This window comes from Protopterus annectens, chromosome 13.part0 (genome assembly GCF_019279795.1).
Source record: "Protopterus annectens isolate FY-2018-M chromosome 13.part0, PAN1.0, whole genome shotgun sequence".
NCBI classification, from domain to species: domain Eukaryota; kingdom Metazoa; phylum Chordata; order Ceratodontiformes; family Protopteridae; genus Protopterus; species Protopterus annectens.
In genome coordinates this window covers 1,290,558,270-1,290,584,321 of record NC_056747.1, presented here as the reverse complement: position 1 = coordinate 1,290,584,321, position 26,052 = coordinate 1,290,558,270, and the positions used below count along the sequence as shown (strand labels likewise).

The 26,052-nt window shown below is 38.4% G+C and overlaps 1 protein-coding gene across 4 annotated transcripts in view; it reads right to left on the bottom strand.

Annotated features, from left to right (window-relative positions):
* Positions 1 to 227: 227 nt before the first annotated feature.
* The window catches only part of SNX11 (sorting nexin 11), a 518,381-nt gene continuing 492,556 nt past the window's right edge, over positions 228 to 26,052 (bottom strand). For all 4 annotated transcript variants that reach the window (XM_044055316.1, XM_044055318.1, XM_044055315.1 and 1 more), the window contains one exon: positions 228 to 1,316. In XM_044055316.1, coding sequence (XP_043911251.1) covers positions 1,205 to 1,316 — 112 coding nt within the window. In that variant the 3' untranslated portion in view covers positions 228 to 1,204. The remainder of the gene's footprint in view (positions 1,317 to 26,052) is intronic.

Here is a 26,052-nt window from a genome sequence, read left to right as displayed (position 1 = left end):
CTACTATGAACAGCCATCCTGTCTGGTGTTATCACTTTAGTTTGCAAGCAGAAACTGTGTGCACTGACCAGTACATATACAATACTTTTTTCTCAAATTACATTAAAGGATCCTTAGGCTGTAAAAGAATATTTAGCACACAGAATGAACATTTATAACAAAGGAATTATAAAAAAAATGAATTAAATCTATACTCAGCTATGCACAGACTTACAGCTATATGCAAGTTCAATTTTTAAAGCTTACAGTAATTCCTATTTATTCAAGTATTACATTATAATAATGAACAATGCAGTCCTCAAGGACATGTGACAAAAATCCGATTTTTTTTTTTACAATCTTGGCTTCACTCTTAAATGCATTCACTTATTTCATGAATAGTCCTGACATATCTGCTTTTACAGCAAACCTGGGTAATTTAATCTCAAGTAGAAGCATTACTGTTCATTCATGAATAGTTCATAATGTGCATTTCCATTTATGCTGCATATATATGTGTATATATTCATGCAAGCTGCACATATTTCCATGCATCCATGTGTGCTTCAGACTGTGGTTGTAGGAAAATGTAGTAACAACTGCTGCATTGTTGAAGGAACATTAAATTGAAATCTGTACAACATCCTAAAGATGCCTGCAAACTGCACTAAATGAAAACAAGAAAACATCAAATCAGCAGTTCATGATGCTGGGTCACCATGAACTTAAAATGTTGCTAACATCCCAGTACAACTGGCGTGCCCAAACAATGTCTGCCTAGTCATTAGCTAACAGAAACCCTGCAGAGAATAAGCAGGATGCAAATACTGAAGGATACACATGTACCACAAAAAAAAGATGTCAACCTCTGAGAAGTTAGATATTTCGGTTATCAATGGCGCATGCCACTAACCAAATGGCAAGTGGTGACTCTGCTTGGTATACAGGGTGCCACGTTCTAGCTCTTTATGAATGAAGACTCATGCATTTTACTGACTTCTGTCTAGGTTTAAATAAGTTTTTGTACAATGGAATAAATCCACTAGAAAACCTAATCTCTCAGCTTGGCTCTGTTGTCTTCTATTCAGTAAACTTGACTTGCTGAGTTTCTGTTTCTGTGAGGAAGACAGTACAAAAGCACATCAGGCAAAGCTCCAGAGTAAAGCAAAAGCAACATTTCATTCATCTGTTCACGTGTCTGGAACATAGAGCAGTAAATGTATTCCTATGTGCTGGGATCCATTGCGTCTGTTTGGCTGTTTTCATAGATGACATCTAGCTGACGTCCTTCCTGCGTGCAGCTCTCTGCTTCATCACATGCAAGCAAATCTGGTGTACTAAAAGGGAGAGACAATAAAAAGAAAATGTGGTTGTTATTTAAAATGATTTAAAATGATTTAAAAGGCATACAAACAATAAAAAACAAGACTACATTTTGCCAAATGTGCTGGCATTTCCAACAAGTAGCTATGCTCCACATTTTATTTTATTTTATTTTACATTTGTTGACCGGGATAGTCCGACTGGATGCATGTCCATTTTCAGTGGAGGCCCGGGGAGAAAAGCTCCAAGGGTAAGCAGATACAGCATTATATAATACCAGCATTACATATTACAAACAGACTATTTACAGAGATTACATAAGTAAGCAAGTTAAACAAGTTCCACAGGTTACAGTTAATCCTGAGCACAAGTCAGGATTAAATTAAATTACACAGTAAACTGATTAACAGGTTTTTACACATTCTAGAGAGAGTTAGCCAGGCTTGATACATTGACATAGCCAGTTAAGTGACAAATGTTGTTTGAGTCTAGTTTTAAATTGACCTAAGGTGGAAAGTAAGGTAATATCAGCTGGAAGAGAGTTCCAGGATCTACTTACAGAGTTTGCAAATAGAGAATCACCGGCTGTGTTATTAATTTTGCTAGTCTGAATTAGTAGTTTGTTAGAGGATCGAAGCGGTCTAGGATTGTTATAGGGGGTGATAATATTTTTAAGTGCAGGAGTATTGTCCGGATTATAGAGGATTTTATAGGCCATAATCAGTTGGTTATACTAGATTAGGCTGGGTAGTTCAAGCCAATCAAGCTAATTTAGATTGATGCAATGATGTGTCCTAAAAGGCAGCCCAGTGGCAAACCTGGCAATGTGGTTGTAGCAAATTGAGAGTTTGTTAAGGACAGTCTTGTTTAAATTCGAGAGTAGAGGGGATGCATACAGAAGGGTTGAAAGAAGGTGAGAGCGAGCTATGGCAATTTTAGCTGGAGGAGTTAGGAAGGCTTTTATTCTGTAAAGTGACCCTAGTTTTTTATTGATGGTTTTGATAGTTTGGTTAACATGTAGGTCAAATTTTAGATTATTGTCTATAATGACACCTAATAGTTTTGTAGATGGGTCAGGGGAGATTATTGTGCCATCATTTGATTTTATGGTAAAGGTGAAAGCAGTAGATCTACGTGTTGGTGAAAATAACAGCATTTTAGTTTTTTTGGGATTTAGGATCAGACGATGTTCAGAAAGCCAGTTTTCTATTGTATTAAAGGTGGTCTGGGTAGCTGACCATAACTCTACTGGAGATGTGGCTGAGCAAATCAGAGCAGAGTCATCAGCATATTGGATACAGCTGCCTTTTGGGATGACAGTATAAAGGTCGTTAATGAAGATAGAGAACAGCAAGGGCCCTAGTATAGAGCCTTGTGGTACTCCAAGGGTGTTAGGTAGAAGGTTAGAGAGTTTGTTCTGCCAGAGGACAGCCTGCTGTCGACCATTCAGGTAGGATTGAAACCATTGGAGGGCTCCAGTATCTAGACAGTATGCTTGCAGGGTGTGGATTAAAAGTTGGTGATCAACCATATCGAATGCCTTGGAAAGATCCAAAAAGGGGGCTGAGGATATATAATTATTGCTGCAATTATGGTTTATGGTGTTAGTAAAGGCTAGGAGGGCTGAAGTAGTGCTGTGATGAGGACGGAAGCCATGCTGAGTGTCTGCCATAAGGCGATTTTGGATTAGGTGGTGCATGAGTTGTCTATGAATACATTTTTCCATAATCTTTGTAAGTGGAGAGAGTATAGCTATTGGCCTATAATTGGAGAATTCAGTAGAGCTGCCTCCTTTGTGAAGTGGGGTTACATAGGATATTTTCCAGATGGTGGGAATTTTAGCTTCTACTATGGTTTGATTGATTAGTATTGAGATGGGGTAAGCAATAGCATCAGCTGATTTTTGTAGGTACTCGGCAGGGAGTTGATCAGCAGAAAGTGTAGTGGGTTTTAATTTTTTGATCAAGGTACGTATAAGTGAAGTGGCGACTGGTTGGAAGCTGAAAGCAAGTAGGTTTCTAGGGGTGCTACTTTCAGGACCAGGGGAGCTAGGAGGTAGTTGGCTAGCTATGGCTTGAACTGTTATCAGTAAAGAATTGGTTAAAACTATCAGAAACATCTTCAGGAGTTTTATCAATAGTAGTAGCAGGGATTGGTGTTGAAGTTTGTCCAGGATGTAGTAGATTATTTAAACCTGCCCAAAACTTCTGGGGGTTATTTTGATTTACTGTCTGTAAATTACAGTAGTATTGTTTTTTGTCTTGTAAAATTGATTTTTTGGTTTCATTCCTGGATTGCCTGTATTTAATGTGATCTTGAGGGTCTTTAGAAGAATGCCATAAAACCCATGCTTTGTTTCTAAGGGTAATTTTGAGTTTAGACTCTATAGAAAGCCATGGTGCAGTTTTTGCCTTGGTTCTCTTTGAATGAACAGGTGCATGCAAATCAAGGATCTCAAGGAATTTGATGTTAAGTATGCTACTGCTTCATCTAAGGGGAGGTGTTTTAGAATAGACCAATTACATGAGTTTAGTTCTTGTTGGAATTTGGCAGGGTCAAAGTTTTTATTGTTTCTAACCTTTCTGAGTAAGGGTTGTTGGGAATTAATGGTTTTGTGCTTAATTACATATGTGAGAAGGTGATCGCTTAGGCCATTAAGAAGGGTACCAGAGGTGTACAGTTGGGGGTGACTGTTTATGAGTACCCAGTCGAGTATACTTTCTTTTTGGTTGGGTTTACCTATCCTGGTAGGGGTCAATATGATTTGTGTAAATGCATGCAGGTTAATATGTGTGATTGGGGATTCTGAGGAACAGGTGCCCCAGTCTATGTTAAAGTCTCCAAGTAGTACGGTTTCTTGGGGGTAGTGACATGATAGCCAGTGCAGGATATCTTCAAATGTAGATATATTGTTACCTGGGGGAATGTACATACAGATGACATTAATGCATTTATTTTTATTAAGTTGCAATTTGGCGGCAATAATCTGAGTTATTAATCTGAGGAGGTTGTATTACATCTATGGTGACATTCAACTCAGATTTATAGAGTACAGCTACCCCACCCCCCTTCCTCGGAGCATGATCCAGCCTGTGTATGTTGTATCCAGTTGTCTTTAGTGTTAGGTTTTAACCAGGTTTCAGATAAACAGAGAATCTCAGGGGAGTGGACATCCAGAAGTGCATGCAATTCATGTACCTTGTTATTAATGCTTCTAATATTGAGATGACAGACTACGAGAGAGTTAGTTGGCCTATTAATTGTAGGTTTGTAGCTTAGATTACAAGTAGAGGGGGTATGTGTATCTGAAGTGAGTGGGCCAGGGTTGGGGTGAATATCACCACCAAGTATTAGGTTGAGTCTATACTTGGTGAAGAACTTCAGGAATTTGTTTATTAGTTTGTGGTAGTGTTTGGATCTAGAGCTAATGTGCCTGGGGTTGAGATGATAGACTGAACAAGATGTTGAATAGGATCTGGTACTGTAAGTATGGTTGAAGGTGGAAGGATTTACAACTGCGGTGATAGTATGGCCTTTTGGGACCTGAAATCCTGTGAGAAACTGGTTTTCATGCAAAGTAAGGAGGTATGGTGTGAACAAGAGGGGTAGTAAAGAGGAGTATATCATTATATGTGATTCAGCTAGTGAGTTAAGGAACTGTTTTACCTAGTGATGCAACACCAGAAGACAGAGTGGTGAGGTAAAGGTACTGGAAGGGGGATGGGAGAATGCCAGATGAAAGCTAATAGGTGCTATTAAAATGTAGGTAGTAGAATGGGGGTGGGTGGAATTATCCCAGATGAAAGCAGATAGGATCTAGAAAGTGGGGGAGTGGCTATAGTACTATAAATTTAGAGGTACTGGGGGCGGGAGGGAATTGGGGGCAGGGAGGGGATAATAATAATTATCAATTATTATTGACTCAAAACACCACACCAGAGATAAGTTGAATGTAAGGGCCTAAAATCTGCACTCAGCACTGTGTTATTTGCACTCAGTACTTTAATTTTAATGTTACTTGCACTCAGCACTGTAATTTCACTTATATTTAGCAGGAAAGACAGACCAACATTATACAATTTTGGTAATTTTTACAAGGGTTACTCATTCTTTAATTTGTCTTTATAACCCTTCTGCCTGCTGCTGAATTATGCTCCAGTTTTCATCAGAAATGCATTTTACACTTTGTGTTAAATATTCCCTTTAACTAGTCAACATTTTTAAAGAGAAAAATGTTATTGTGTAAAGCATTTTCAGATTTTATATACTGCGCAATTCCACATCTTATTTTGGCAGTGATTGCTGATACAACCATTTTATAATTACATATTTGTTTGACATGAAGTTAGTTATATAATCAGTGCTATATTTAACTTTCAACAAACTGCCACTGTTAAGCCTGTAAAACCATATTATCACAAAGGGTTATTTTACCTATTCTTGATCTCCACAGATATTTAACATCGCTCCTTAAACAAAAATATTTAAACATACAAATTAATTATTTACAATCAAACAGAATATGAAGATCAGGAATTAACCATGGATGATATTATTTTATTACCATTATATTACAAATCTTAATGGCTACACCAATGACTTTACAGCTTACATTATATTTTACTTTATTAAACAGGTAAGTCTTTACCTGCTTTCTTCTAACTCAAACCCTTTTAAGTCCAGTTTCCTCTACAAAAACCCATACAGATTATTATTTTATGAGGGAGTTTGGTTTTGGATCTTTATTAGTTCTCATTTGCATACTTCTTAATCTCTTTAATCATCTTTTTACCTCTCTTACTAATGGTTTGTCTTTGGTTTTCCATTTTCTGGTTATGGGCTTCTTAGCCATAACAACACCATCTATGCTTCCACTTCTTTACAACATATTATTTTACAACTCAGCAAAAACATCTCTATACCGAGGTAAAATTCTTCTCCAAGTATAAGACCTAGAATATAGTATTTAATTCATTTTTGCTCTAATGTAACTCCATACAATCCCAATATGTGCAATCCCAGGAGCCTTTTTTCTGAACCACATCTCCAAGATATGCCGCTTAACAGTGTTTCAAGTCTCAAAGGAGTGTAGAAAGCTATGTAAACATTTCCATATGCAAAAATGCTAAATTTTAAATTAGTTGCATATCTCAGGATAAAACATATGTTTTTCCACTGATCAACAGTGATTTCTCTGTTTAATCAGTAACTCCAAGCTATTTTTAAATGTATACTATAGTGCCATCTCAAATGTAATACTGCCTTATATGTTCCACTTATTCCTCTATACTATTTGTGATTTAACAAGTTTACTATCAAGCCTCTGCATATCTTCCTTCAACTTCAGACCTGTATTTTAAAGCTGATCTCTGTCCAACAAGCCAAAAGTTTGTTTAATTTCATCCTGTTTTATTACCTCATCTGCATTTATCGTCTGCTCCCAAATCTTGGTTCTTTGTTCTTTCTTTTCAAAATACTCATTACACTTTCTCTTCCGTTTTTAATATTGCTATATATAGTAGAGACTGTTAGTGTCATTCTGTTTTTCCAAGTTAGAACTTCCTTAAAACAGAAGACATTTTAATAGTTTTGTTATATAAGGCTGCACATAATGCTCTTTTACCAAAGGAATACAAGCTGCCCATATGCCTACATGTGATCCCATAGCTGCTTTGTGGGAACCTGCACCTTTATACTTTACATACTGCTATAGTAAACATTTCAGTTTGTCAAATATAATTATATCACAATCTGGAATGGTAACATTTCTTGCCCACCAAAAGAGAGCTATTTTCTCATTTGTATTTCTCCATCTATATCCAATTACATTTACATATCTTAAATCTCTGGGAAATGGCTCAACATACAAAGCAAATGAGAAAATGGATATCCCTGCCTAGTTCTTCTCATTAAGACTAAACATTTTAGACAGCCCATCATGACATTTAACCCTAGCTTGAGCTCCCTCTGTAGATGTGAAATATCAACAGTGTTTGTGTTCATGGAAAAAAAAATGTCTTCACAATTCCCAATTTACTGTATCAAACACTTTTTCTATGCCCTAATTTATTTACATTTACTATATTATTATCATTGCCAATATATAATTTTAAATCATAACGATGAGGTTAATGCTGCCAAATGTTTGCCTATCCTCTACAAACCATAGTAATCCAGGCCTATTATTCTTGGTAGTATCTCTATCATGCTTTTTGCCAAAATCTTCACAAAACACTTTGTAGTCATGTTTCATAATCAAAATAGGTCCATATGACACAAGATCAAGAGGACCTTGCTCATCGCGCCTGCTTCTTATAGGTTCATAGGCAGGTATTAGGCTATCTGCCCAAAGGCATTTATAAGCCTAGCCAGAATGTGTTGGCTTTCGCTGCCCCCTTAGATTAATTCCCTGTGCCTCTGTCCAGGAGAGCCACTGAAGTGATCTCCAGGGTAAACTTTCTGTTTCCCATCCACTCATCAAGGTTTCTCTTGAAGAGTGTTAGTGAGGAGCTCTGCCTAATATAAATTGGAATCTTGTTCCAAAGCATGGGAAGTCTCTGGGACAGGAATCTATCCCTCCAGCACGTCCTATTTATTGTTGTGGTGAGGTTTGGATCCCTAGAGCATGTGGCTCGAGGGGATATGGTTTTCTTTAATTCTGGGCTGGACATGGCCTTGTACGTCAGGCAGAGATCACCTTTCAGTAGGTGGTATGCAACAGAGTACAGCTGGAGTTTCTTCAGTTGAGCTGCATAGGGCACCTGTTTGAGGCCAGTGATCCTCTTGGTGAGGTATTTCTGTGGTCTTTCCAGCTGTTGCAGGTGTCTTGTAAGGTACATCCCAAATGGGGCATTGTACTCTATGATGGGTCTGATGAGAGGGGCATAATGACCTCTTTTGATCTGGATGTGAACCCTTTTGTGATCAGGTGGGCCAGATAGAAGGATTTTCTAACCACTTTGGCAATGTGATTATCAAAGGACAGACTACTATCTACTTGGGTCCAGGATCCCTTATTACATCTTCTGTATTTAGGGGACTACCACCTATGTGGTAGTTTGTGGGTACTTTGTTTTTTCCAAAGGGGATGACTATGCACTTTTTGGCATTTAGCTTGAGGCCATGATTTTGACCAAAGTATCCGTCTCAGTGAGACCCTTTTGGAGGATGTCTGTGTCAGCAAGAGAGTCAATTATAGCCCCTAGTTTGCAGTCATCTGTGAACTTGGTCAGCCATAGTCCTCTCCTGTGCTTGCCTGTACCTCTGAGACGTATATGCTGAACAGGAGGGGGTCCTAGGACTGAGCCCTGGGGAACGCCACTTGTAACCAGTTTAGAGTCGGACCTAGCTCTCACAACTCTCACCATGTGGGATTTGTCTGTGAGCCAGTTGGCAATCCATCTTGTGATGTAGGGGTTTATGTTCAGGCTGGTGAGCTTGTCGATAATACCAGAATGGGGAATGGTGTCGAAGGTCTTTGCGAGGTCTAGGTAGGCTATGTGTGCCACCTTTCCCTCGTCTATAGCCTTGGTAACTGTCTCAAAGAGGTCCACCAGGTTTAGGAGGCATGATCTGCCCTTTACAGAGCCAAACTGGGTAGGGTCCAGTGTTTGGAGGTTCCCAATGTCTCTGTTAATGAGTTCCATGATGATGCACTCCATCGCCTTGCAGACCAAGCTAGTCAGGCTTATAGGGCGATAGTTCCTGGGGTCTGTTGTGGATCCACCTTTGTGGAGCGGAATAACCGTTGCTGTGCGCCACTCTATGGGTACGTAGCCTGTGGAGAGGCTGAGTTTGAACAGTGTGTTTAGGTGAAGGGTTAGTTCATCTTTGAGCTTGTGTAGGACGCAGCCTGGGACACCATCTGGTCCCATTGATGCTGTGTTTTTGGCTTTGGAGAGGGCTGTTTTAACCTGAGTGCCTGTGATGTCAAAGGCACAGCCCCACACAGAAAAATATTAAAAAATACTAGTTAGATTTTATTTCTTCCTATTCCTTCTTTCCACACCTTTATCAGAATTCCATCATTTATGTGGGGTTTCCATGTATGTTGGTTTCTCATTTCAGTCTCCTATAATTTTGATGTTAATACCTCTCTTTCTATTTCTGTTAACCATAGAAGTTGCAAATCTCAATATGTTGTCATTCTTTTGTGTGTTAAACTCAGTCTCAACATTTTCTTGGGATTTAAACTCTGTGTAGGCTTAGTGCGAAGCCTACATGGCAGTTTAGGTGTTTGCAATGTAAGCAGCAGTGCTAATTGCATATGCATGCTGTGGACCATGTTTAAACAAAAACAAATGTGGTTTTGTGGCTAGCAACAGTGCTGCTGGCAAGGAAACCATGTAAAGCAACACAGACAGCAGCAGATATGTAAACCTATTTACTTATGGGCAAACTAGGCCTGCGTGTTTGCAAGAAATTACACAATGATTGCCAGGTTTATTAAGAAAGCAATGTTTATAGTTCCAACACATTACATGACAGTGCAGAGTATTGTGGAAACCTGTTTCAGGCACACTGAACAAAAATTGTGTAAACGATCAGTAAGAGTACACACTGCATTATAAATAAACAGAAGTGTGTGTATTGAACAGATGAATTACAGGAATAAGCACAGGGAAAAAGGACAGGTGAAACATGGTAATGTACAGCAAATGAGGGCAGGTCAATTAAGACTGCTGTAGCATGAACACTAATCACATATCAACATGACACAGTATGGACTGCAAAGTGAATGTATATGTAGAATGTACCATCACAATAAATGATTGACATCAACAATTGGCTTACCTTCTGGTGTCAATCCAGGGGGATCCAGTATCTCTCAGCCTGGATGCCAACCGCATTTGTGTGACATTAAGTGGACAGCAACACTGACAAACACAGAGGAAATCAGTTTTGGAAACTGGAATGCTGATCTGTCAGCTGGCATTAGTTTGAGGGTTGTTTGCTGCTGTAACTGATAGGTGATTTACTGTACTGGGGGCATACATTTTGTAACCTGACACATTTTTTGTGTGTTGCTTTATACACTGATAAAATAAATTTTTACAATGTAGGATTCGAACCAATGCATAAGGGACAAAACATTTTCTTCCAGAGTGGTGATTTTTTTATCTTTCCACAGAAGAAGTGCTTCTCAGACATATTCATTATTTACATATAAACACACAAAAAACCAAGGGGTAAAGCATGAATGTATGACCTGACAAGATTCTGGTTTATACATCACTGTGTGCATGACTATTATTGAAGTCTGAAAATCATCAAAGGCCACAGAACACAATTATGATTAGAGAAACATATTAGTTAGTATACCTTCATCAGAATTGAGTGTACAACCCTTAATACAACTGGGAGTGTATAATACATTTTTTATGTGAATTTTAATATAAAGTAAAATGAAACAACAGTAAACATATTTGGAATTTGGTGTATTAGAACCCAGGGCCATCTGCAATGCAGCCCTACATTTATACTTGCTGCCACAGGAATAGTCAAATAACAGTTGTATATTTTCCTATTCATTATTAACATCTGTATGTTAACCGCTGCCCAACGCCTCCTACTGTGTTTGCACAGTGCCCAACATACTTGATAGAATGTATCCATTTTGAAACTGTCTACTGCCTGCTTCCTCTCTGCAGGTGTTCCAGACATGCAGTTGTTGGGGAAGGTTGCTAACTGCAGCACAACACAACTTACTGGCTTTAGATGATGGAAAAGTGCAACAATGGGTCCTTTTTGAATTATAGAATGTCTACATCCTGTCTGCAGGTATTCTGTCTGTCTCTTGTGTGGGCCATTAGTCTAGGTTTGCACAATGCTAAGCACTGTGCAAACAAAACAAGCAAAGCTAAACTTTTTTGGCCCTATGAGCAGCATTTACTTGGTTTCATCCTTAAAAGACAAAGGTGGGACTTGAACCATGATCTACAGATAGCATATGCTGTGCGGATCAACGGGTTTAGCAGATGTGCTACACACAGGTGATTCACAGGTGTAGTTGATGTACTGGTTATCAAAGAAGTACATTAAATGACATTTATTGTGTTTATCTGCTTGTGCTAAGCCTCACAGCATGCAAACACTGGCATTAAAAAAAAGAAATCTATAAAATAAACAACACTACAAAATATGTGTTAATACATGACAGATTTTTACACAAGTTTGGATCTGAACTCTCACACCAATGAACCTTAAAAACACAGTAAGGGTCCCTTATCCCTCTTTGCCACCAAAACAGCTTTGCAGCAGAGAATGAAAATCAGTGTGCATACAAGCAAATACAAAATCATCCACAGTATTAACAAGACATATGACACTTGTACAGTTCTGGATTGTTTGTAAAGTATTAATTTCAGATGTAGTGCAATGACTGATCACACAACCATTTATGACTAGTTTGCAGCAATACAGGTCTGTCTTATCTTTGTATGGTGTTCATTCTTATCTGAGCAGTAATCTGAGATGTAGGCTGTAAGGCATTTTGTATCATTCTCCTTAAAATGTGTGAGAATATTACATGGCAATAATACACAGTTTTCACCTAATGCAGGGGAGAGTGGGTGTTAATGAACAGAAACTGTGAAATGTGTGCTACTTACTTCAATTTAAAACGTTGATATAATTACTTCTACACATTGTAAGTCTAACCTGGCTGACATACTCACTGCAGGTAAGTGAGTCTGAACTGCAGTTGTGTTTTCCTTCTCCCTGCCAGTAATCATTCACAGTTGCAATCCATTAGCAACAAACACTGAGGGAGTGCCTGCACTATGTTTACATCTGCTATACGATACCAAGATTTTGAGATACAGCAATTCTAACAAGTTCACACCTCAGCTGCATCTTCATCATGCCCACAGGCCTACATCTACACTATAAAAAGGTAACCATGTTGCTAGGGAACCTTATGGTGTGGAGATGTGTTTACGTGGGTAGCACAGAAGAAGACTGTTATCACTTTGGATTTATATGTACAGAAAACTACTAATCTTGATAAGATATGTTTGCATTTTTATTTATATACTGGATATGTTCACATCATTAGAAAAAATATATTTTATGTATGTATGTGTGTGTGTGTGTATATGTATATATATATATATATATATATATATACACACACACACACACACACACACACATACATATTAGCAAATGCTACTTTTATCTGTATGGACTTCTTAGAAGTTTACTGATGGCATAGGGATTTTTGTCAGGGTATTTTACTTTCTGAGATGCACAACCTTATTTAACTTTTATCACAAGTGTTAATGTTACAACTGTTTCTCTTTACACTCTTCTACTGTTAATTCAGTGAAATATATACATCCTATATTGTCAATAGCACAGGGGCGTTAGCCCTCTAGGATGGCCCACAGACACATCTAGGGGAGTGCTGGCCACAGTAGAGGTGACTGACCTTCTAGGATGGCCCACAGACACATCTAGGGGAGTGCTGGCTACAGTAGAGGTGACTGGCAATTGCATAAGACTTGACTGCTATGAGGTAAATGTGTACACATGTTTTTGGGACAGCTTATTTGATAGCACTTGTAACAAACCACTGATGTTGTATTCCTTTGTTTGGTATAGAAATGTTATTTGCCTGTTGTTTTGGGGGTAGGGGAGCCAAGTTCCATCTCTGTGTTGCCATAACCAAAATGTTTTAACAGATGTTTGCTTTGCTATTGTTACTCATTGTTTTGGATCAAACCTTTTGTGTGTGTGACTGATATGTTACAACCACAAATCTTTTTTTATATTTGAATAACTTGAAAGTTTTTTTTTTGTTTCTTCAGTAGGTAATACTTAAAAACTAAGGAGGACTTTTATTTATGAGATATTTGTGCGTAGTTATGCATAGTATCAATCTTTTGTGCTTTATGTCACCTAGGACTATGGCACCCAAGAGTCCCAATCCTAGCATACCCCCTTCAGTGACCCCAAAAACATCATTGTCCAAGCATTTCGGCAATATAGTGCCTTTCTGCTTGAGAGAGGACAAAGGGATATGTCTGGAAGAATGCAAATTTGGAACCAGATTGTGAACAATGTGAATGCAGTTGGAGGACACAGCAGGACATATGATCAGGTGTGTCATAAGGTCAGTGACATGATTTTATTAGCCCTGAGAAGAACAGCTGCAGTGGCCCAGGGACAGCTGGCTACCAAGGGGGGGGGGGGTCCTGCTACAGAGCCACCACAGACACCAAATGAAATATTCCTGTCGACTCTCAGGGATCCACAGAGCTCAGTGGAAAGTGTACAACAGCATGTGATTGTTGGTGCTGCTGCTTCAGGGAGGACAAGTATGCCCCAGGAAGAGCAGGCTTACCTATCTCAATTGTTAAATAGTTCTTGTATAGTAAACTATTTACAGCAATACTTAAGTTGGTTTAAGAATTTTTTTTTGGGGGGGGGGTAGTTATAGGTTCATAGGTTCATACTAGGCTATCTGCCCAAGGGCATTTATAAGCCTAGACCATAGTTATTTGGCTTTCGCCACCCCTTTAGTTTGAATAAAACTATGCCTATTATTTTGCTGTGCCTCTGTCAAGCAGTGACACTGAAGTAATCCCTGGGGTATATCTGCGATCCCCCATCCATTGGTCAAGATTCCTCTTGAACAAGGCCAGCGAGGTGCTCTGCCTCACATGTACCGGGATTTTGTTCCACAGCATAGGGAGTCTCTGGGTGATGAATCTGTCCCTCCAGCATGTTCTATTAATAACCGTGTCAAGGTTTAAGTCTCCCGCCCTTGTGGTTCTGAGGGATCTAGATTTTTTAAGGTGAAGCATATTCATCAAATCAGGGTTTGACATGGCCTTATATGTCAGGCACAGGTCACCTCTGAGCAAGCGGTATGAGACTGAATAGAGCTGGAGTTCTTTCAGTCGGGCAGCATAAGACATATTTTTGAGACCCTTTATCCTTTTGGTGAGGAACTTTTGGGGCCTTTCCAGCTGCTGCAGGTGTCTGGTCAGATACATTCCGAATGGGGCATTGTACTCAATCATAGGTCTAATGAGTGAAGATTATAAGATTAATACAGTTAACAACACAGTTTGGTTCATTACACATGGGCTTGGGGTGGACGTGTCATCCAAGTTAAATGTATTGTCAATGAACATATAAAGGCCAACATTTTTCCACCTGTGTTATTGTGATGATGGTGTCCATACATTTTGCTTAACTTTTCCCAGTACCACCCCCCCTAGCAAGTGTGGAGTCATCTGCAGATGGTAAGCAAAACATTTGTATTTCAGTACTGATAAGCATTTGACAGAAATATGCTTTTATCTGTATGTGTGAGATGGGTGTCATGAGAGTTTGTGTGTATTGCTGTACTATCTGTGATAGTGGCACCGGTGTTAGTTTGTTAGCATATATTGAACTGTAGTAGTGTAGCTATTAATTTCTTTCCTGTGTTTGTTACTTATCACTGCAGGTGATCCTGACAGTGGAAGTGTAGGGACTCTTTCTACCTGATGTCAGTGTATCAGCATACTCTGATGACGATGGAGGCCACACACAGGCACGGTCAGGGAAGCACAGGTTGAATCTAACACTGAGGTTGACAATTAGACATCCCTTACAATTCTATCGGACAAAGCCAGTAGGCCTCTGCAAACCCATTCCAGTGAGCCCTCAGATACTGGAGAGGTGAAGGGTGAGACACTTGATTAGGGTAGCGTGGTTACTATGGCTTCAGTCCCTGATGACTCGGGCCACAGCCAAACTGTGGGCGAGGTGCCATGAAGGAGAGTTGTTAGGGTTGCTTGGAGAAGGCCTGCTGTTCATCCTAAAACTGATCTAGGTGCGTCTTTTCATGCCACTCAATGTATGTCTAGTGCCATCATGGAGGTGCAGGCATGTTCTGATAGGGCCTTCAAGGAAATGTTTAGGGCTGTAGACATGGCACAGCCTGACATGCATGACTGCATCCACTGTGTTGCAGATTCAATGGACTGGATGAATGAAATGTTTGAATGGGCAGTATCTGTGATGGAAAGTCTGCTAGGAGGGGACAGCATCCACATAGGCATAGGTCAGCCACATTATCTGATGTTAGCTGACGTGGCCATGACATCACACTCCTATAGTGGCACTACTTCAGTGGTTGAGGTGTTCACACCCAGATGTGGCAGACCATGGGGTTGTGGTCCTGGGTGTACTCGTGAGGAGAGCTCATCCAGCAGACATCTGTCACATTCTGGTAACTGCACTGCATCTGACCGTGGGCACTGACGTGCCAGTGCAACTCCTGGCACAGCCAGTTTTTGGGGTCAGGGAAGATGACTATGACCTGTCATCTGTACCATACGTGGCTCATACATGTCCAACATACCAGGACTTAGAGCTAGGACAGTGCTTAGCTCTGTTCTACAGACAATTACACCTATTTCACCTGGAGTGCCCATACAGAGACACACACACACACATAACAGTTAAATGAATCAAGTTTGAGGCTTAAAGGTCATTCTATCTCAGTGGTCATTTATACGTTCAGAGGTTTATAGATTAGTGCTAGGCTAGCTGCCCTTGTGGGCCATTTTAAGCTTAGCCAATTACGCCATGTGAGAATCAAACCCTGCACCTTGTGCCTGTAAGGTAAACACCTTCACCATTATGTCAACCTCCCACCCCTGATACTTTATTCAAATGTCTGCCTGTTTCTATTGCTTACTCACACACACTCACTCACTAGCTTTTGTTTCAGCTTAGATCTCCTGCACCCCCCTTCCACAACACCCTGTGCAAATGATGATACCTGTGCCATATTCCTGTTTTGGATTCAGGGATACATGAGTCTTTAGTCTGATGCTCAGGGTGCATAGCTGACATAGTCCTTAGTATACCTGTTTTCTGGTGCTGTAATGTGTACATCCATAGCAAACTGTTAGACCAACAAAGTTGGACCAAGCCATAAATAAAAGTGTGACAAAGGCCCAACGATGGAGAGAGTTTTTAAACAGTGTGGTCTTACAAACTTAGACAGTTGATGGAATAACAGATAGATCTTGCACTACTATTTTTATGTTTGTTATGAGGGATATGAATTCTGAAACTGAAATGTGTGTCATTATTTCTAACTTCAGTTTTTAATGATTTGCCATTACAAACATATGAGGCCAAAATGTGAACATTCAGTGAAAATCTGTACATTTTAGATGTGAGGCCTATTACCTGATAGAGGACACGTAATCACATAAGTTACTGCTGTCAAATACTAATGTCATTGCTGTACAAATCACCCACCTTATACTTACTTACCTTACCAAGTAACAATATGCAAGTATATGTCATTCATTTGTAATATTTGACATTTCTTTTTCTATTCCAGTTCAACACTTACCTTGGAAATCCAGAATTGAAAGAGTTTTAGTTCAAGGCTGACTCTGATGCTAGTAATACACAGCCTTTACATGGGTAAGTAAAGGTTGTCTGAGTGTTGCCTAGCATCTGTGTCACTGTATGTATATGCATAGGGTGAAGATTTTAGCCCCTTAGGTGGTAAGTGTATGCACTATCCCTTGCCTCTTGGCCAGTGGAAGGCCATACTGTGCACATCTTTTTTGCCTAAACCCACAGCAGTAGCTGCCCTCTGACTCCTCACCTGTGTGTGGCTGTGGTGACCTTAGTGGTGGTGGGACGTGTGGCCCTTCCCCTTGCAGTTCCTGGTGAAGCTGTTTTCTAAGTATAATATATAAGTGAATATTTCAGCACATGTACAGGGATTTTACTGCAGGGACCCTCAGATATATCTAGGCACTGGAACCACAATTTCAGCAGCACAAACACATGCGCTATGATACTTCTTGTTTGAGGATGTGCCTCATTATAGCATTCTTCAGTTGGTGTGTGTGCATTTCTGATGGGCGTCATCAGCCACGGTTCCAGTGCATAGCCCGCATCCCCTAGTAAATTACCCTGTGGGATATCCCCCTAGTAGACATCTCATACAGTTGAGAGTTGTACCAGATACGCGAGTCATGGTAACTGTCTGGGGTGGCAGCACACATATCCAGGATGATTCCCTTAGAGTTACACATGACCTGGCAGTTAATAGAGTGATGGCCCTTTCTATTTATGTAGACCCTTCCCTATTCCTCAGGTGGTGCTATATGTGTGCAATCTAAGGCACCTAGTAATTCAGGGTAGTGTGCTACAGGACATAACTCCTGCATAGTTCTGGCTCTGTCCTAAGCTGTACAGGGGAAATATGTGTGCACTCACAGGCATGTTGCAGCATAGCATTCAGGAAATGATGGAGGATCCTGGATGCGGATGTCTGTGACACCCCCAGCATGTCCCCTGTTGGTCTCTGAAAGGTTCCTGTAGCTAAAATTCAAAGTGCTACAAATACCTTAGTCTCCACTGGGATTGGTTCCCCTCGGTTTGCCCTTGCTCTCAATTGAGGACAACAGAGGTTGCATAGTTCCTGTAGTGTGTCTTTATCCACCCTGTGACACTCTATAATTTCCATCTCATGGAGATTATGAAAAGTTAAATGGGCTCTAAAAACCCTTATCTTTCTTGGTCATGATCTATCAGCAGCACAGACATGGGCCAATTGCACACATACATGAATAAGAGCGTCTTTATCCACCCTGTGACACTCTATAATTTCCATCTCATGCAGATTATGAAAAGTTAAATGGGCTCTAAAAACCCTTATCTTTCTTGGTCATGATCTATCAGCAGCACAGACATGGGCCAATTGCACACACACATGAATAAGAGCGTCTTTATCCACCCTGTGACACTCTATAATTTCCATCTCATGCAGATTATGAAAAGTTAAATGGGCTCTAAAAACCCTTATCTTTCTTGGTCATGATCTATCAGCAGCACAGACATGGGCCAATTGCACACACACATGAATAAGAGCAACAACAATCCCTAACATTGTTTCTGTGTATCTTAGTTTCCACAGCTGTATTCCAATAGGTTTTGGAATTCACAATTAAAAGCATCACTGAGTCTACACGGTTGCTTTCTAGCTTGTTGAATAGCTCCTCCACCTTGGATTGGTTGATTAGCATACAGTTCAGCCGCTTATGTTTTAATTAGTATGCCACAGTGTTTACCTTGTTTGTACGTCTCTAAACAGTGTGCAGAGCAGCTTACTGAATACAAAACTGTGTACTATTATGTGCGTGTTCTGCCACAATGTGCCCATGGTTTCAGCAGCCCATGTAGGGTTTATTGAATATGCTCCTTTATCTATATTGTGCTCTGCAACAGTTTACCATTACATTATTAATTCTTCCTGGATGCACTTTTACCCATCCATTCTCATAATTTCTGATCTTAGTTTTTATCCTCCTTTAAACCTTTTGTTGCCTCAAATGTTGAGCCATCAACTTGGCTGCTCTAGGATTACTGACAAAAATAATGCCACTGTTCTATCTTAATCCATATTTCTTAAGTACTCTTGCATGGAGAGTCTAGCTCCTTTCAGTTGCTCTTCAACCTGTTGTGTCCCACTTATTTGTTTTTGATTTTGTAAATGCCTCTCTTTTTAAAGCCCTCTAAGATATCCAGTGTGACTATTAATCCATATCTCGTTTACTTTCATTGTAACTAGATTTCTTATCTTCAATATACAATTACCCCAACCCTATACAAGCTTTTTACTACTTAGATTCAAATCTAATAACATTGCATTTAAAGTTTGATCTATTCAATCATTAAACTGCTTAATTTTCAGAACTACTAAAAAATACCAATATTTGTTACAATAGTCTTTTACTTGCTTACCAAATTTAATTTTATAGGTGCATTGTCTGACACTATCACCGGATGTGTTTTCGTACTTTGATCCATGTTACAGCATTCTTTTGCTATGTAACATCTTATCTTGCACAAGTACATTATTCCCAAGAAGTGTGCACATCCAAATTCATTCTGTCTTATTTTCGTTGCAATGATGAGCTGAAATCTATGCATATATTTCTCTATGTATCTGTCCTTAACCTGTATTTTATAATGTCTTGGTCCTCCTAAGACATCTTAAATCCTATAGCATTCTGATCTCCAGCTATCAACACACATCCTTTACAAAATGCTGCAACTTCTCTCATAATATTCTTTATATCTTGTCTCAGAGATTTCTGCAGAATACCTACTGCAGCAAGTGTAATCCTTACTCCTTGGCAGCAACATCTCCTCACTATATATCTTTCTTATCTATCCTTCATTTATTCCTCAATCTTTATTCTGATATTGTTTTAAGTTACATTAAAACTCCTTTCTTCTGCTCTCCTATTACAACAACAAAGCAACCCCCTCCCCACTTTTCTTTATAAAACTTTCATGTTCTTTATGATTTAGGTGCGTTTCTTTACACGTAATAATCTGTGCAGTACTGGTGTATATGCAAGTTAGCGATTTATCCTGTTTTTACCTGTTCACCAGCCCATTAACATTCCTGACTAACAAGTCATTTCGTAACATAATAACATTTGTCTTTCATTCCATTGCATACATTGTCTTCTATGTTGCAAACTGGTGTTTACATCATTTTTTTGTGTAATTTTATGTATTTTGTAAAATATTATCTCAAATGAACTGGTTTCTTATGTTCATTAGCGCAGTATACAATTATTTCCCTACTCCAAAAAATAAAATACTAACTATATATGTATTTTTTCTTCTCAAGGCAATAGAGTAAATCTGTAAAATCAGCAGTGTAAATCTTCTATTGCTTTTTGAAAAAAACTCAAGCATTAATGTACTCTTTTGGTCTAGAGAACACCTGCTATAAATCATTAATCTGTTTCACTCACATGTGGCTAGCTGTTTAAATATCTTATTTTTGAGGCTGTCCTGCTGTTGTATACTAAGTAAAACAAGGTAGATAATGTATCTGTCACTTTAAATCTGTATTCATTCCTGCAACTGGTACACATTTTATATAGTTCCTCATTAACTTTATTAGACATCTCAAATGTTGTAGATATTTTCAAAAGGTAAAGCTTGTTAACTATTTATTGCCTACTTCTTTTCAGTGTATTAGATGTCTTAGTATCTCATCAGGTAGCACATCTAAGTTAAGCTCGAAAAGCTATTTGTTCTTTTTTCCACACCAGGTATTTAGATTAATTTTTCTGGTACTGACTATTAACTAGAGTGCAAGAGATTTGCTGCTCTGCTAAATGTGCTGTCCTTCAAATGAGACTTTAAAACCAAGGCCCCATATGCCCGAGATGGTAGTAGCTCAGCTGGATGTAAGATTCCACAGCACTTATTGAAAAGAGTAAGGGCCCTGGCCAAATCTCCCATAGTCAGTACAAATCGTACCCTAGGTCTCCCCTGAAAAGTGGCCACTGGCTTAGCAGGACTAACCAGAACTAACTTGGTCAACAAAGTAAATAAACAAATAAAATATAGGCAAAGTGGATCCTCTTCTAATCAATCATAGCTTGTCAATAAGCAAGTTTATTGCTCAAAGTAGCAGCTTTGGCTATAGCAGAGAAGAAAACGGCATTCCAAAAGCACTACAAATGAAGCAGCTGCGTCTGCAGGCTGACAACAAATGACACTTAAACCAAGCAGCATGCAGTATTAGACAGCTACTCTCTCACTGGCGCTACCGATTTCAGTTATTTTAAAACAACTCTCAGTGTGCTCACATTTTAGTTATACCACATATCACTACATACATGTTTCGCTGAAGTGCTCCAGATATCAAAACATGGAATACTTGAAATACTGGCAAAATTGTTTGAAAATTAACTTTTTGAATTTTGCCAGTATTTGGTTGTGAAAGATTGCGCTATACAGAGGACTTGGAATTTGCCATTTCCCCACTGTAGCACAATTTTTGAGTTGGTATATATTAATGGGGGGGTCAGGGTGCACGGGGCAAGCTCCCCCAACCGGAAAATAGCTTTCATTTTCACCTTGCTTTTTTCCTTCAAATCTTTTAAATGCAATGTTTTTTGTGATGTTCATTGGCTCAAACTTTTGATAATGACATATACCATCCTTTTCTCTCTCTCTGTATGTGTGTGTGTGTGTGTGTGTATATATATATATTTATAATTACATTAAGGTAATTTTTTTTATCTTTTATTATATATTCGAAGTTTCAAACTTTGATCATATGTTGTCGAACATATGGGATTCGAAGTTTTGAAACTTCGAATATATAATATAGATAGACCCTTTTTAATTAATCTCTCCCTAATCTATTTGTTGCATTTAGTAGTTGACAGTCATTCCCTCTGAGACTGTGCACCTAGACCTCAACACAGTGCCCTCTACCTTCTGTCAGTCATTATTTCTTTTAAACTTTTTATTCATTCTTGTAGCTGGTGCAAACATTACCAGAGCTAGCTTTATATATTATTGCCTAATTGATTCCAATATCTTATACATTACTTTCCTGTTTCATTCATCATTCAATTACCCACCCCCTTCCTTCCCCCACTGGCATAGAAAACTCATTGGTAGCAAAATAACAGTCTGAAGTATGAAAACCACTCTCCAGTTGAATATAAACTTTCATTTTTACGTTACATTTGAAATATAATACACATATTTTACACTTACATTAATCAAATAGTTATTTTTTTCTTTAGTACTTACTGATTTCATTTTTTTTTAAGTTACATTCTGACTGTAACTTACTTTTAGTTGCATCACATACCCTTGCTCACAGGGAAACATGGCCATACAGTTATGTACTGTCCTCATTCAGCGTTCACAGCGAGTTTCTTAATGTCACTCATTGTTTTGAAAACTCTCATCTCCTTTGATTTAGCCATTTTTTTTGAAAACAGGAAAGAGCTACATAGGAAATCTCTCCACTGAAGTGTCCACAGTTTGCTTTTCCACATTTAGTGATTTATTACTTGTTCCTTCATCACCTTCACAAACTTTTAATTCTTCTTTTTTTTAATTAGCTCATCTTGTGCCTTTCAAGGACCATTCAAAGTGGGTACAACACTCAAAATAACGCAGGCTACAATAACTTGAAAACAAATTTCTTCTCTCTGCAGTGTCTTAGGGAAGGAAGAAAAGTATGTCAGTTAGTTTGTATTTGTAGTGAAAAGTCATTATCCACAAAGATTTGTGTGTCTCCAACTTTTAAGATTGTTCCTTTCTTCCACAACATTAATCAGTATAGATCTCATCTGCTTTCTTAGTCTCAACTTAAGACTATTTACTGTGTGTGCTCTTTCTATTTTTATGTCCGCAATAAGAGGTCCAGTCTATGTGCACAGGCATTTTCTCAAAGTCTTTACAGATTTCCCTTCGGTTTGCTCTGGTACTGCTGTAAACCTCAAAATGTCTGTATGTGACCTGTCATCGAGTTCAACCAGTTTTATACCATTTGTTCATATTTAATTGCTATGTCTGTATGTGACCTATCATCGAGTTCAACCAGTTTTGTACCATTTGTTCATGTTTTAATTGCATGTCTGTATGTGACCTATCATCGAGTTCAACCAGTTTTATACCATTTGTTCATATTTAATTGCTATGTCTGTATGTGACCTATCGAGTTCAACCAGTTTTATACCATTTGTTCATATTTTAATTGCTATGTCTGTATGTGACCTATCATCGAGTTCAACCAGTTTTATACCATTTGTTCATATTTTAATTGCTATGTCTGTATGTGACCTATCATCGAGTTCAACCAGTTTTATACCATTTGTTCATATTTAATTGCTATGTCTGTATGTGACCTATCATCGAGTTCAACCAGTTTTATACCATTTGTTCATATTTAATTGCTATGTCTGTATGTGACCTATCATCGAGTTCAACCAGTTTTGTACCATTTGTTCATATTTAATTGCTATGTCTGTATGTGACCTATCATCGAGTTCAACCAGTTTTGTACCATTTGTTCATGTTTTAATTGCTATGTCTGTATGTGACCTATCATAGAGTTCAACCAGTTTTATACCATTTGTTCATATTTAATTGCTATGTCTGTATGTGACCTATCATCGAGTTCAACCAGTTTTATACCATTTGTTCATATTTTAATTGCTATGTCTGTATGTGACCTATCATCGAGTTCAACCAGTTTTATACCATTTGATCATATTTAATTGCTATGTCTGTATGTGACCTATCATCGAGTTCAACCAGTTTTATACCATTTGTTCATATTTAATTGCTATGTCTGTATCTGACCTATCATCGAGTTCACCCAGTTTTGTACCATTTGTTCATATTTAATTGCTATGGCTGTATGTGACCTATCATCGAGTTCAACCAGTTTTATATCATTTGTTCATATTTTAATTGCTATGGCTGTATGTGACCTATCATCGAGTTCAACCAGTTTTATACCATTTGTTCATATTTAATTGCTATGTCTGTATGTGACCTATCATCGAGTTCAGCCAGTTTTATACCATTTGTTCATATTTTAATTGCTATGACTGTATGTGACCTATCATCGAGTTCAGCCAGTTTTATACCATTTGTTCATATTTAATTGCTATGTCTGTATGTGACCTATCATCGAGTTCAACCAGTTTTGTACCATTTGTTCATATTTAATTGCTATGTCTGTATGTGACCTATCATCGTGTTCAACCAGTTTTGTACCATTTGTTCATATTTAATTGCTCTGTCTGTATGTGACCTATCATCGAGTTCAACCAGTTTTATACCATTTGTTCACATTTAATTGCTCTGTCTGTATGTGACCCATCATCGAGTTCAACCAGTTTTATACCATTTGTTCATATTTAATTGCTATGTCTGTATGTGACCCATCATCGAGTTCAACCAGTTTTGTACCATTTGTTCATATTTAATTGCTATGTCTGTATGTGACCTATCATCGAGTTCAACCAGTTTTGTACCATTTGTTCATATTTAATTGCTATGTCTGTATGTGACCTATCATCGAGTTCAACCAGTTTTGTACCATTGGTTCATATTTAATTGCTATGTCTGTATGTGACCTATCACCGAGTTCAACCAGTTTTATACCATTGGTTCATATTTAATTGCTATGTCTGTATGTGACCTATCATCGAGTTCAACCAGTTTTGTACCATTTGTTCATATTTAATTGCTATGTCTGTATGTGACTTATCATCGAGTTCAACCAGTTTTGTACCATTTGTTCATATTTAATTGCTATGTCTGTATGTGGCCTATCATCGAGTTCAACCAGTTTTATACCATTTGTTCATATTTAATTGCTATGTCTGTATGTGACCTATCATCGAGTTCAACCAGTTTTATACCATTTGTTCATATTTAATTGCTATGTCTGTATGTGACCTATCATCGAGTTCAACCAGTTTTATACCATTTGTTCATATTTAATTGCTATGTCTGTATGTGACCTATCATCGAGTTCAACCAGTTTTATACCATTTGTTCATATTTTAATTGCTATATCTGTATGTGACCTATCATCGAGTTCGACCAGTTTTATACCATTTGTTCATATTTAATTGCTATGTCTGTATGTGACCTATCATCGAGTTCAACCAGTTTTATACCATTTGTTCATGTTTTAATTGCTATGTCTGTATGTGACCTATCATCGAGTTCAACCAGTTTTATACCATTTGTTCATATTTAATTGCTATGTCTGTATGTGACCTATCATCGAGTTCAACCAGTTTTATACCATTTATTCATATTTAATTGCTATGTCTGTATGTGACCTATCATCGAGTTCAACCAGTTTTATACCATTTGTTCATATTTAATTGCTCTTTCACCATTTTTTCTTTCAGAAGTTTAAATACCACTCAATTCCTCTGAATGCCTGGTTAAAACATCATCCATTTCCTGGAGCCTTACATTTACTTCTATACAGGGAACCACTGATTTTTGAAAACTCAAAATGAATTTGGTTAATCTTTCCCTCTAGGGTGATGGAATAATCTCCTCCTTTCGCTGCCATTACCATTTATTTTTTCTCACCTCTGCTCCATGTTAACATTTTGCCCACTTCTGAGTTTTTTCACAGTTCTCCCTTTTACTTCACTTTTTCTCTTCTCTGTTGATCTTCTAGATGTCATAGGCACTTCAGCCACCGACTACTGCTTACAATTTACCGTAGCTGGCAGGCTTTTGCTATTTGTGGTGGCTCCTTGTCCAGTTCTATTTTTCGTGGCTCACGGTACTGCTGCCATACTGGAATCTGGTAACTGGTCTTAACATTGTACCACATCTAGCTGTCTTATCCCCCATTTTTCTTCTTTATCCTGACCTTTCTTATGTGACCCTGACAGTGTTTCAAAAGGTTCTCACGTGCTTAGTTTTGCATTTTGGCCCTCAGCCTAAATTTCACTCCACAGAAGGCCTTAACTCTGTGATTCATATCATACAAATTTACTCACCCATCCACATTAGAGCACTCTTTCCAATAGATTTCTAACTACATCTTACACTCTGATGGTTTGTTCAACTTCTTTATCCCTTACTTCACAGTTTTCCTTGGTCATGCTATAATAGCTTCTTTGCTACACCTCTAGTTCAGCTGCATTACCTCACTACAGTTGTGTTTTTCATGAATTCTTTCTATTAAAATAACCAAGAACTGTAAGAATTTTTCTATACGTTCATTCCTGCATTTTCTTTTGCTACCATTATATCGCGAGCTAACAAGCACAGTATTTCATTTCTGCCATTCAATGGCCAGTGGTCCTTTACCCTAATATCAGTGATATTGCCCATTTGGTTGTTTCTGCTGGTCATACTCCTGCTCTGTGTAGGCATCTCTGAGGCCCATGTGGGCCC